This window comes from Staurois parvus, unplaced genomic scaffold (genome assembly GCF_062004578.1).
Source record: "Staurois parvus isolate SC_StPar_1 unplaced genomic scaffold, SC_StPar_1.0 ptg000191l, whole genome shotgun sequence".
In the NCBI taxonomy this organism is placed as follows: domain Eukaryota; kingdom Metazoa; phylum Chordata; class Amphibia; order Anura; family Ranidae; genus Staurois; species Staurois parvus.
This window is the reverse complement of record NW_028317987.1, coordinates 6819798-6833720: the sequence shown is the minus strand read 5'-3', so window position 1 is coordinate 6833720 and position 13923 is coordinate 6819798. Positions and strand designations below refer to the sequence as shown.

The following is a 13923-nucleotide window of genomic DNA, read 5'->3' as shown; positions in this document are numbered from 1 at the left end:
TGTGGCAGTATACCATTCTTGTATTTCCACAAGTTGTAGGTGGGATATGTTGTAGTTTCTCTCAATGGATATCTTTGGATCCAAATTCACAAAGATCTTCTGAGATAATATCTCTCTTTCTGTTCGTAAGAATCCTGGAACATCTTTCCTGATGAGGGACCCGGTCCAATGATTGGTTCGGACTTGAGGTGGTCACCAAGGATTAAGTCCATCCAAATGATCGCTGTGTCTTTGGTAGCCATCCGCATCTTTACCAAATAATGATCTGGTCTGTGTGGACCTTCAGTCTTGATCAATATGGATTCAATATGAATTTTATTAAAGAAAAACAGTTTTAATATGTATTTTTATCAACTAATTAATTCATTAATTACGTATTCTAGCTATGCTGGATATTAACTGATTGGCCACATTATTATGGTATTCTGCTGTAATTGGTATGTCCAATAAAACTCCATAGGACTTCAGATATGAAGATGAAGATATCTAGATGTTGAGATAAAAACATCAGAATGTTCAATCATTATAGTAACATTCTCTTATGGTACAAATACAAAATCATCTTCTGCATCACTTTGCATCATTCTCAGTTGAGACCTAGGATGACAAGCACGGAATTGATTAATATGAACCCATTTGTCCACACAATCTCCATTTATGACAATTCTTATTTTATATACCACAGGTGAAATGTTGTCAGTATTAGTATACGGACCTTTCCATGAAGGAAGACATTTCTTTTCCTTGACTCTATCTGGAGCACAGTTGTATAAATACACTTTTTAATTTATGCTCCTTCTTGGTAGTTTTGAGATGGTAATACGTTTTGTTGCTTACCACGGCTTTCTCTAGATTCTTCTGTGCAAAGGCAAAAGCATGTTGTAGGTTCTGTCGAAGGTTTTCAACATATTGATGTGTCGTGGCTGCATTGATCAGGGTATGGTCAGATGTGTGATACAACAGAAGTTGTGGAAGTACATTTTCCTACCTATCATCTACTCAAATGGTGACATCTTGGTTGTGGTACTTGGAGTTGCTCTAATAGCCATGAGCACTAAAGGTAACGTCATATCCTAGTCTTTACCTGATTCTTTCATGAATTTCTTCAGGATGTTGATGATTGACTGGTCATAGCACTCTACTTCTCCGCTGGATGCTGGACGATAGGCAATGTGTAACTTACATTTGACACCTGACATTTTCCACATCTTAGACATTACCTCACTTGTAAAATGGCTGCCATGATCCGAATCAATCCTTTGAGGAAGACCAAGTCTGGAAAATACATAATTAATGAGTGACGTGGCACATGTTTCAGTGGTATTATTGGGAGCCGGTAAACATTCTACCTACTTAGTAAATAAACAAGTGACTGTCAACATGTATTTGTTTCCTGTAGATGATTTTGTGACAGGACCAATAAAATCAATCTGCAAATCGGACCATGGCAATGAGAAACCCTTCTTCTGAAGTTGGGCATGATGGCTGAAACTGAGCACAAACTAGACAACCCTGACAGTAGGTTTGAACATTCTTCAACATATGAGGCCAGTAAGCATAATCCCGGAGTAATTCGTAGGGAATCTTCTCACCTCGGTGACCTGCTGTAGGTGCTTCATGAGCATGTTGTAACATGAGTCCTCTACATATAGTGGGGACTCCCCATTGTTGGACACCATTTTTGGATGTTCTTATCAGTAATCCATCTCTAATACTGAACTGAGATTTGGATGTCACTAATAATCAGAGGTCTTCTTCTTGGGCATAATCTTCCTCCAATATAGGGGTGTTAACAGGGTCTTCAATGTAAGTGAATATAAATGCAGAGCACAAATAAAAGCAATCAGATGCAGTGGTACTAATACCTAATGTGAGGCGTTGAGCGCATGTGCAAACATGTGCATGATCAGCAAACTGTATTCATACCATAATATAAATAAATAGATAGAACATACAAATGAGTATAATCAATGCAATATGTGCAAAACCTTGTGTCAGAAGTGATAAACGTATGTGCATAGATGTGCGTGGTTACCTGACACCTATATCCTATATCCCATGTACTAGTATATAATCATATATCTTCTAAACCATATTTATCAAGTGACCAATCACCTCCACATAATATTCCTTCATGTGCATCAACGTGGGAAGTCCTTTATATACAGTGCTCACAATCCACCGTCCAATACTCCTCCAAAATGACATTGATCTGTGCCTTTACCTGCGTGGTGCTTCAAGTGATAACCAGAGATCACATTCCTGCTCATTCACATCCAGATGAAGGGCTCTTGTGTCACCCTTCAGTGTGCATACACCCCAGACACACTATTGCCCTCACCTTCAGGTTTGTCCTGCATCCCAGGTCATACTGCGCTTTTTCCCCCTTAAACCCGGGCAGGTATACTGGTACAAACTGCTCACCACCATCAGCTCTTTAAAACTCTCCAACTCCGCTCCATATCATAGAAAAGAACACTCCAAATAGTGTAATATTGCCAAAAAATATACCTTTATAAAAATAATATAATAATGAACTCACATTTCAAAGTGTCCACCTGGGACATTGCAGGGTGAAATCTCTATTGGGATATGTGATGGTCCTATACCAAGATGGCGGCCCATGCACTTCCGATATTACTGTTTGACATCATCGGCATATAGGGGGCAGTATAGGATTGGGAAGGATTTGGGTTTCTCTGACATGTCTTCTGCAACATGACAAGGGTTGACCTTTAACCTTGGCTAGTAAGGACATCACTACATTACCAGATAACGGCTTTCCTGACGGGTTGGTTTCAGACAAACTTGTACCAAAGTCACTGCAAATAATGTATTAAGTGATTCTGGAGAAGAAAAATCTACCTATACATCCTACAAAAAGATGAGGTCATTATACTGAGACTTCTTATCTCACGTCTTCTGTAACATAACAACGTTGTCATACAATGAACTCAAACTGATACTTTATAATGTTAGAAACAGAATATCCCCAATATATCAATATGTATTCATTGTTAAACCATTTCATATAAATATATGTATGTGGAAATGGAATCTAGTAATATAAACCTGGATGACATAAGTAAGCAAGCATTCACTTCATGTAATACTAATAATAATACAAGTGACATTTTTGGATCAGATATTCCTGTCACATAATAATAACACCATATACAATGTAAGGTATAATATGCACTCTTTCCAGAGGATCATGGGAAATAATCATTGTGACCAGTTCTTGTGTCCTTTGTTCCATCTAGACATGGACTCATCCATTTATCTTACCACTTGGTGTCATGTCTAGTCTTCATCTTGTAGCCGTCTGATCCCACCATACCTCCCCCCAGATTTATAACCTGGGAACATAAGCTGTAACCACCATGGAATGCTCTTAGAATCTGTGTTCAGAAACCATGAAATAGAATATACAGAACAAAATGGCTTCCAGCATGTCCATGTAGAGATGATAAGTTCAGGCCTTCCTGTTTCATTCTGTGAGCCCAGAACAGTTCCGCCAACCTGGTAATCTACGATTGGCTCATAACCCTGTGGGGTGGTAACCTGTAGGCACCTGGTGATCTACGATTGGCTCATAACCCTGTGGGGTGGTAACCTGTAGGCACCTGCTGATCTACGATTGGCTCATAACCCTGTGTGGTGGTAACCTGTAGGCACCTGCTGATCTACAATTAGCTTATAACCCTTTGGACTGGTAACCTGTAGGCACCTGCTGATCTACGATTGGCTGATATCCCTGTGGGGTGGTAACCTGTAGGCACCTGCTGATCTATGATTGGCTCATACCCCTGTGTATCCTGATCAGATGATGATTGCGGCACTCCCAATATTGTTCATGTAATGGAGTGCACGGTGTGTTCCATCCAAGAAGGGCAGCAAGGTAGAAGCCGGCAATTACAGGCCAGTGAGTCTAACATCGGTGGTAGTCAAGTTAATGGAATCACTCCTGAAAGGAAGGATCATTGATCATCTAAAAACACACAACTTGCTGGATCCAAAGCAGCACGGCTTTACTGAGGGCAGACCATGGCAGACTCATCTGATTGGACTTTTTGACTATATCACCAATGTTTTGGACCAGGGTGGTGCTGTGGACATAGAATATCTTGATTCCAGCAAGGCATGTGATACAGTTCCACATAATGATCTAATACAGAAGTTGGACAAGCTAGGACTTAGCCCTTGGGGGGTTCAGTGGATAAGCAGCTGGCTAAAGGAGAGATACCAGAGTGTGGTTGTAAATGGGGTTCACTCAGAACAGAGACCAGTCACTAGTGGTGTACCCCAAGGCACTGTACTGGGAGCTGTTCTATGTAATCTATATGTAAGTGGTTGTTGGGTAAGGGGATGTAAAGGGTTGTTGGGTAAGGGGATGTCTCTTTGCTGATGACACACAAGGTGTGTAATAAGGAGGATATCCCTGGAGGTGTCTGTAACATGGACAGGATTTGGCATTGCTGGATGATTGGTCAGAGAAGTGTAAATTGCAGTTCAATGTTTCTAAATGTAACATAATGCACCTAGGGAAAAAGAATCCCTTGAGAGAGTACAACATGGGGGTTATGTTGCTTGACAGCACTTCAGAAGAAAAGGATTTGGGGTACTTATTTAGATCTTTATATCACTAGAGGGGTCACCGGCAGGAGGAAGGAGGTCCCGATTCCCCTATATAGGTCTTTATATCGCTAGAGGGGTCACCGGCAGGAGGAAGGAGGTCCTGACTCCTCTATATAGGTCTTTATATCATTAGAGGGGTAACCGGTTGGAGGAAGGAGGTCCTGACTCCTCTATATAGATCTTTATATCACTGGAGGAATCCCCGGCAGGAGGAAGGAGGTCCTGATTCCACTATATAGATCTTTATATCGCTAGAGGGGTCACCGGCAGGAGGAAGGAGGTCCTGATTCCTCTATATAGATCTATCACTAGAGGGGTCACCGGCAGGAGGAAGGAGGTCCCGATTCCTCTATATAGATCTATCACTAGAGGGGTCACCAGCAACCTCATTTAGAATACTGTGTCCAGTCCTGGAGACCTCACTTACATAAAGGTGATAAGACAGAACGGGTCCAGAGACGGGGAATACAAATAGTGATATCAGGAGAGACTTCAGGAACGTAACATGTCCAGTCTGGAGGAGAGAAGGGAAAGGGGAGACATGACTGAAACCTTTAAATACAACAAAGGAGTGAAGAAGGTTCAGGAGGGCAGGATTTTCAATATGTAACCAAAATGAAGAACACGAGGACATGACCTCCAACTAACTGGAGGAAAGTTCACAACTAATCTCAGAAAGTATTATTTTACTGAAAGAGTAGTAGATGCTTGGAGTAAACTTCCAGTAGAGGTAGGGAGCCAGTGACAAATCACAGAGATCATCACAATAGTACACAATGGATGGTTATGAATGAAAGCCATTCATTGTGTACAACTGTCATGTGATCACTGTGATTGGTCATAGCAATCACATGGTACTGGGCTGGCCTGGTACAATGATCTGTCATCTGGTGGACACAGCAGGTGACATATCAAGATACAGCAGAACCACTAGACTTGGAGGACTTCATATGATGTCCACCCAGGATGGGAGAGATCCCGCTCAGCTGTCATTCTGCTATAGGCCTGGTGGGAAGCAATTCATTACAGGGGACACTGTACAGGTTCTATATGTAGTCTGGGGGTCCCTGTGGAAGTCCATGTGTGGACATTTCTACCTATGATAAAAGACAGACTAAACCCACCTGGAGACCTGGGGACAGTACAAGTTATATTCCATGTTACAGGTACCTCCAAGTTCTATATGTAGTCTGGGGGTCCCTGTGGAAGTCCATGTGTGGACATTTCTACCTATGATAAATGACAGGCTAATACCACCTGGAGACTTTCTCCACACCTGGAGTGTGCTGAGTTCTTGGAGAACGTCTACACAGTGTTTCCAGATTGGCTTTATCACCCCAACGAGCTCGCTCCAGTTCATGGATGTCATCATTATGTTTGGAGGATCTCACCAGTCAGGAGCCTTTCCTGTCATCCTACATGTTCCCTTCTGAGGATTGTTCTATCCTTCCAAACAAATGTATGAAATCATGGATGAGTCCTCCTTCTATGTGATCTAGAAGATCTTCAATCACAATGTCTTTATGGATGAAGTGGATGGCCCAGTTTATATATTATTTATTGCTTTACAGCTTTATTCCCTCCAGGATTCATTCTTTATTTATAGAACCATTCAAGGAAGTGTTCTTACTTTGAGAGATCTCCACCACCATTCCTCTGTGACCATTACATCCTTGTCATTTATGTCTAACATCTTCATTATGAGTGGATTGATAGATATCTTTATACTTTAGGATTTATTTTTGCATTTTTTTACCCAAAAACATCTGTTTTGGAGGTCTCTGTTTTATTATGTATTTTGTTTTTATCTTGTGTTCTGTGTCTTTAAGACTTTTCTATCTGTAGTAAAATATATTATATAAACAGTTGGTTGCATAAGAGTTAGGTTTATTGTTTCTTACTGTTTTTTAGTTCTTTTTGATCTTCCCTGGTATCCCTGTAAGGTAGATACAATGCAGGAATGGTTATTAGGGGATGTTTCTCGGGGCTGCAGTTCCTCTGAACTCCACAAGATGGTGATCTCATTTCTCCCCAGACAGGACTTCTCTATGGAATACAGACAGGAAGTGATGTCAGGTACAGACAGGAAGTGATGTCAGGTACAGACAGGACATTCGGAGAGGTGAGTGGGGAGGAAGCAGATCAGAGACATTGCTGGACTTGGCAGCAGAGGAGGTAATAAGATGTTATTTCCTATTTACACCCAGTAACCCCCCCATCATGTCTGTCCTCTTCCTCCATAGTCACGTCCGACCTCTTCCTCCATAGTCATGTCCGTCCTCTTCCTCCATAGCCATGTCCGTCCTCTTCCTTCATAGCCATGTCCGTCCTCTTCCTTCATAGTCACATCCATCCTCTTCCTCCATAGTCACGTCCGTCCTCTTCCTCCATAGTCACGTCCGTCCTCTTCCTCCATAGTCACGTCCGTCCTCTTCCTCCATAGTCACGTCCGTTCTCTTCCTCCATAGTCATGTCTGTCCTCTTCCTCCATAGTCATGTCCGTCCTCTTCCTCCATAGTCACTGTGACGTCTTTTATCTCCAGCAGATGATGATACACACATATATAGTGTGGGAACCCAGATGAACCCCTTCAGGGGCAGAACATTCCCCCACTTCCGGGGCCGGAACATTCTCCTCATTGTGGAGATAAATTCTAGTAATATGGTCCTCTAAACAAACAGCACTGACAATAAATAGACAAGACAAGGACCATCCTGACCATACATGGCCTACAAAGGGCAATGATGACACTACACAGGCAGCCAATGGGCAATCATTACACTATGCAGCCAACACAATGATGGAGTGCCGGGGTCAGGAGTATGGAGCATAGAGCCCCTTACATTGCTGCTCAGGAGGAAGGAAACATTCCTTTTTAACAGAAAATGTATATAAATCTGAGTCTGTTTTAGAAATGTCCGGGGGGGTTAAAGAATGAAAGGGGCTTTATAGCGACTAAAACATTTAATATGTGTAACATTGTTCTGTTTATCTCCTCCTCCCCTCCCCCGCCTGTCTCCAGCACCGCACCCGGGGACTAGCAGGGACGGGAGAGACCTTGCAGTGTAATGAGAACTGATTGGCTGCTCCTCAGGAAAGGGGAGTGTCCGGCTTATCTTTTATCCCTTACACTCCCAGAGCCGTTTTTTGCATTTTTAAAGAATCTATTTAGCCTGAAGATGACACAAAACCCCCAAAATTTAGGTTTTCTAAAAGTAGAGACTTTAGAGAATAAAATAGCGGCAGTTCTAATTTTTATGTCAAAAATATTATCACAAAGTCTAGGAAATGCCAAATTTCACTAAAAAATATACTTAAGCTGATTTCAGGGCACAAAAAGCAATAAATGACCCATTTATGTGTAAAAATATAAAGCCGAGGTTGCAGCGAGTAAATAGATATCCAACATGTCAAACCTTAAGTTGTGTGTGCTGAAATGGTGACAACCTTTAGTCCCCGGTATTATCTATAGGGGACACATTTATAGCCCCTTCTAGGTCATCAGTATAGAGTACGGAGGAGGTCTGCTCCTAGAATTATCCTCTCATTCTGGTGTGACCGGCGATATGTAACGTGTATCACAATCAATGTTATCACGTGTAGGTGCTCCAGCGTGTGCTCTTATGTTTGGGCGTGTATATATGTGGGGGTGGGGGGCTTAAAATTTTTTAAAGGGAGGAGTTATGTACTTGGTTATAACTTTAATTCTTTGCATTTAAAAAAAACATTTTTACTTAAGGGGACAAAGTCCTCTATGAGATGACTTTTGATGACAGGTTCTCTTTATTGAGACATCCAGGGTCTAAAAGACCCCCAATGTCTCCCCTGTACTCCATTGGATGTAATGTAGTGCACATCGAACCGCATTACATTCTTTGCCGGCCTCGATGGTCGGGAAATCTGTGATAACGTCACTTCTGGGTCAGGACAAGAAGGGAGTGAACATGTCCGCTCTCCTCCGCCCCCTCTACCCTCCGACACCCGCTGACCCGGGCCCACAGATGGGCAAGCAGAGCCGGGGAAGCATAGTAGGTACAGGAGAGGTTCACACACACGGGGTGGCAGAGGCTGGCACCTGAAAGGAGAGCCCTGCGGCTTGCCCTGAGCAGGGATAAAGATTAAACACAATACTTGCCCGGCCCCCAGAACTACATGTCCCGGGCGTCGGGTGATGTAAAGTGACCATCCCTGCATGATGAGCCGACATTGACCTCACAGCACTGCCTCAGAGCAAACTAGTCATAGGAAGGATCAGATTTATCATTCCTTGTCTGCAGATCTAATACTCATCAAAACCAGTTCAGAGACCAAACAAACCCAACAGAGAAAAGGGCCCCGGACCCCAAAATTGTAGTAAACACTAAACAGTCCAAACAAAATGTCTTCCCATGGGGGGAGTAGTCCTTCAATGTCCAGCAACCCTCCTATTCCCCCCTCACATCCACATCCTATTATTGTGTGACCAATACCATCCAAATCATTCTTACTTTCATTTCCCAAAGTTATCCGTCTACAAGGAGACCTGTATAGATCACATGATGGCACCAATGAGGATGGAGGAGGACCGGAGTCACATGACTGAGAAGATACTAAACCTCACCCTGGAGATCATCTACCTGCTGACCGGAGAGGTGAGGAGGATTCTGGGAGGTCACATGACATCACTCTTATCTCTATAAATAAAATACAGACCTGACCGGAGAGGTCAGGAGGATTCTGGGAGGTCACATGACATCACTCTCATCTCTATTAATAATACACAGACCTGACCAGAGAGGTGAGGAGGATTCTGGGAGGTCACATGACATCACTCTTGTCTATTCTGGTCAATAGACCATTTTATTTTTGCACACATTTAGATGATGTCAGGTGGTTGATATTGTTTTATTTGTCTCCTGATCTGTAGGATTATGTTGTAAAGAAGAAGTCTAGTGGGGAGCCAATCTCAGGAGGATGGAGCAGAACCCAGAGCCTCACCATGGTGCCTCCATCTCATTCTCTGATACCTGAGAGGGAGAAAGAGCAGAAGATTCTGGAACTGACCACCATGATGGTCCATCTGCTGACAGGAGAGGTGAGCGGTGCCGGGAATTCTGGGACATTCTCCAGTAACAGACAAGGGATGTGTCTGGATGGTGACTGTATCATTGTGTGTGTCAGGTTCCTATAAGGTGTCAGGGTGTCACTGTCTATTTCTCCATGGAGGAGTGGGAGTATTTAGAAGGACACAAGGATCTCTACAAGGACGTCATGATGGACAATCAGCCGCCCCTCACATCACCGGGTAAGAGGAGACTTTATTGTAAAGGAGAGAGCAGTACGGAGGATCCACCTAGATCCCCCATCATCTGATAAACACATAGAAACAATGGATTCAGTCAGTGTGTGTGTTTCCTACAGATGGATCCAGTCATGGGAACCCACCAGAGAGATGTCCCCGTCCTCTGTATTCCCGGGATTCCACACAGGAAGGTCACACCATCCCTCACCATCATCAGGTAGATGAGGAACAATCACTGATAGTATCATTAGGATCTGTACATTATCTGCATTGTTACCATTGATGGCATTTTTATTATATATTCAGAGTGGAAACCTGAGAGATCCTAAAGTTGAGGTTAAAGAAGAGATAAAAGAGGAGGAGAATGAGGATGGGGTGATGGAGGAGTCAGAGATTCCAGAAGAACACAAAGATCTATACCAGGACACCATGGTGGAGTCATCCAGCTACAGGAACCCACCAGAGATATGTTGCCGTCCTCTGTATTCCCAGGATTCCACACAGGAAGGTCACACCATCCCTCCCCATTGCAAGGTTGGTGGGATGGAGTATCTAGAACATGGATTCATAGAGACAATGTGTGGATGTTTATGTGACCTTACATTTTACAGATGATATTTTCTCTCATTTTCTTGATTTAGAGTGGAGATCCAATCGATATAGAATTTGAGGTGAAAGCAGAAGAAGAAGAGGCGTATGTGAGGGATGATCAGCAGTCTATGGAGGAGGATGGAATAACGGGGACATTTATAGAGGAGGACACTCCTACAGAGATCAGCACAGGTGGGTCATGAACACTAAATCCATTCCTCCACCCATACTGCTCACTGATTGGTCCAGAGTAGGGCGGGGACTGGGTGATATCAGCCTGTAATCCCCTGGTCACTTTCCTGAGCTGTGTTCCCCGTCCTGTATTCCTGGATTTCTCTCGGATAATCTTCCTTCTCTGTGCTGCAGACACAATTTATGTCTCTAGACTGGATTTATGGAGGTTCTGGGGTTCAGCTGGCAGCAAAATGTTGATTTTTCCTCTAAGCATTGCATAATGTAGGCACCCAGGACATGTGACTGGGGTCTCCTGCCTTGTGCCTGACTCCTCCAGGGGATCTTCTCTGTTATCTGCTGGCTGTGCCGGGTGGAGGGATATGTCTGTAGTGTCTCAGACCCAAGTCACTGAGTGCAGTCTCAGGAGATGGGAGGCAGCGGTGTGGGACCTACATAGTTACATAGTTAGTCTGGCTGAAAAAAGACATTACATCTAATTGTACCATTTAAAATAAAAGTTATAATCCGACATCCACAGCTGATCCACTAGAAGGCAAAAATTCCTTCCTGACCCCCCCCGAGAGGCAATCAGATATTCCCTGGATCAACTTTCCCTCTAAATGTTATATCCAGTTATATTCTGTGTATCCTAGAAAGAATCCAGGACTTTCCTACAGCAATCCCCCCTTATGTATTATACATGGAGATCGTATCCCCCTTATGTATTATACATGGAGATCATATCCCCCCTTATGTATTATACATGGAGATCATATCCCTCCTTATGTATTATACATGGAGATCATATCCCCCCCTTATGTATTATACATGGAGATCATATCCCCCCTTATGTATTACACATGGAGATCATATCCCCCCTTATGTATTACACATGGAGATCATATCCCCCCTTATGTATTACACATGGAGATCATATCCCCCCTTATGTATTATACATGGAGATCATATCCCTCCTTATGTATTATACATGGAGATCATATCCCCCCTTATGTATTATACATGGAGATCATATCCCCCCTTATGTATTATACATGGAGATCATATCCCCCCTTATGTATTACACATGGAGATCATATCTCCCCTTATGTATTATACATGGAGATCATATCCCCCCTTATGTATTATACATGGAGATCATATCCCCCCCCTTATGTATTATACATGGAGATCATATCCTCCCTTATGTATTATACATGGAGATCATATCCCCCCTTATGTATTATACATGGTGATCATACCCCCCTTATGTATTATACATGGAGATCATATGCCCCCTTATGTATTATACATGGAGATCATATCCCTCCTTATGTATTATACATGGAGATCATATCCCCCCCCTTATGTATTATACATGGAGATCATATCCTCCCTTATGTATTATACATGGAGATCATATCCCCCCTTATGTATTATACATGGTGATCATACCCCCCTTATGTATTATACATGGAGATCATATGCCCCCTTATGTATTATACATGGAGATCATATCCCTCCTTATGTATTATACATGGAGATCATATCCCTCCTTATGTATTATACATGGAGATCATATCCCCCCCTTATGTATTATACATGGAGATCATATCCTCCCTTATGTATTATACATGGAGATCATATCCCCCCTTATGTATTATACATGGAGATCATATCCCCCCTTATGTATTATACATGGAGATCATATCCCCCTTATGTATTATACATGGAGATCATATCCCCCCTTATGTATTACACATGGTGATCATACCCCCCTTATGTATTATACATGGAGATCATATGCCCCCCCCTTATGTATTATACATGGAGATCATTTCCCTCCTTATGTATTATACATGGAGATCATATCCCCCCCTTATGTATTATACATGGAGATCATATCCCCCCTTATGTATTATACATGGAGATCATATCCCCCTTATGTATTATACATGGAGATCATATCCCCCCCTTATGTATTATACATGGAGATCATATCCCCCCTTATGTATTATACATGGAGATCATATCCCCCCTTATGTATTATACATGGAGATCATATCCCCCCTTATGTATTATACATGGAGATCATATCCCCCCTTATGTATTATACATGGAGATCATATCCCCCCTTATGTATTATACATGGAGATCATATCCCCCCTTATGTATTATACATGGTGATCATATCCCCCCTTATGTATTATACATGGAGATCATATCCCCCCTTATGTATTATACATGGTGATCATATCCCCCTTATGTATTATACATGGAGATCATATCCCTTTTATGTATTATACATGGAGATCATTTCCCTCCTTATGTATTATACATGGAGATCATATCCCTCCTTATGTATTATACATGGAGATTATATCCCCCCTTATGTATTATACATGGAGATCATATCCCTTTTATGTATTATACATGGAGATCATATCCCTCCTTATGTATTATACATGGAGATCATATCCCCCTTATGTATTATACATGGAGATCATATCCCCCCTTATGTATTATACATGGAGATCATATCCCCCCTTATGTATTATACATGGAGATCATATCCCCCCTTATGTATTATACATGGTGATCATATCCCCCCTTATGTATTATACATGGAGATCATATCCCCCCCTTATGTATTATACATGGAGATCATACCCCCTTATGTATTATACATGGAGATCATATCCCCCCTTATGTATTACACATGGTGATCATACCCCCCTTATGTATTATACATGGAGATCATATGCCCCCCCTTATGTATTATACATGGAGATCATATCCCCCCCTTATGTATTATACATGGTGATCATATCCCCCCTTATGTATTATACATGGAGATCATATGCCCCCTTATGTATTATACATGGTGATCATATCCCCCTTATGTATTATACATGGAGATCATATGCCCCCCCTTATGTATTATACATGGAGATCATATCCCCCCCTTATGTATTATACATGGTGATCATATCCCCCCTTATGTATTATACATGGAGATCGTATCCCCCTTATGTATTATACATGGAGATCATATCCCTTTTATGTATTATACATGGAGATCATATCCCCCCTTATGTATTATACATGGAGATCATATCCCCCCTTATGTATTATACATGGAGATCATATCCCCCCTTATGTATTATACATGGAGATCATATCCCCCCCTTATGTATTTTACATGGAGATCATATCCCTCCTTATGTATTATACATGGAGA

At 42.1% G+C, this 13923-nt stretch overlaps 1 protein-coding gene across 1 annotated transcript in view; it reads left to right on the top strand.

Annotated features, from left to right (window-relative positions):
- Positions 1-13923, top strand: part of LOC149461937 (uncharacterized) — a 359663-nt gene that overhangs the window by 288931 nt on the left and 56809 nt on the right. The window contains exon 6 of the mRNA XM_089677759.1: positions 4377-4395. Within this exon, the coding sequence (XP_089533885.1) occupies positions 4377-4395 (19 nt within the window). The remainder of the gene's footprint in view (positions 1-4376; positions 4396-13923) is intronic.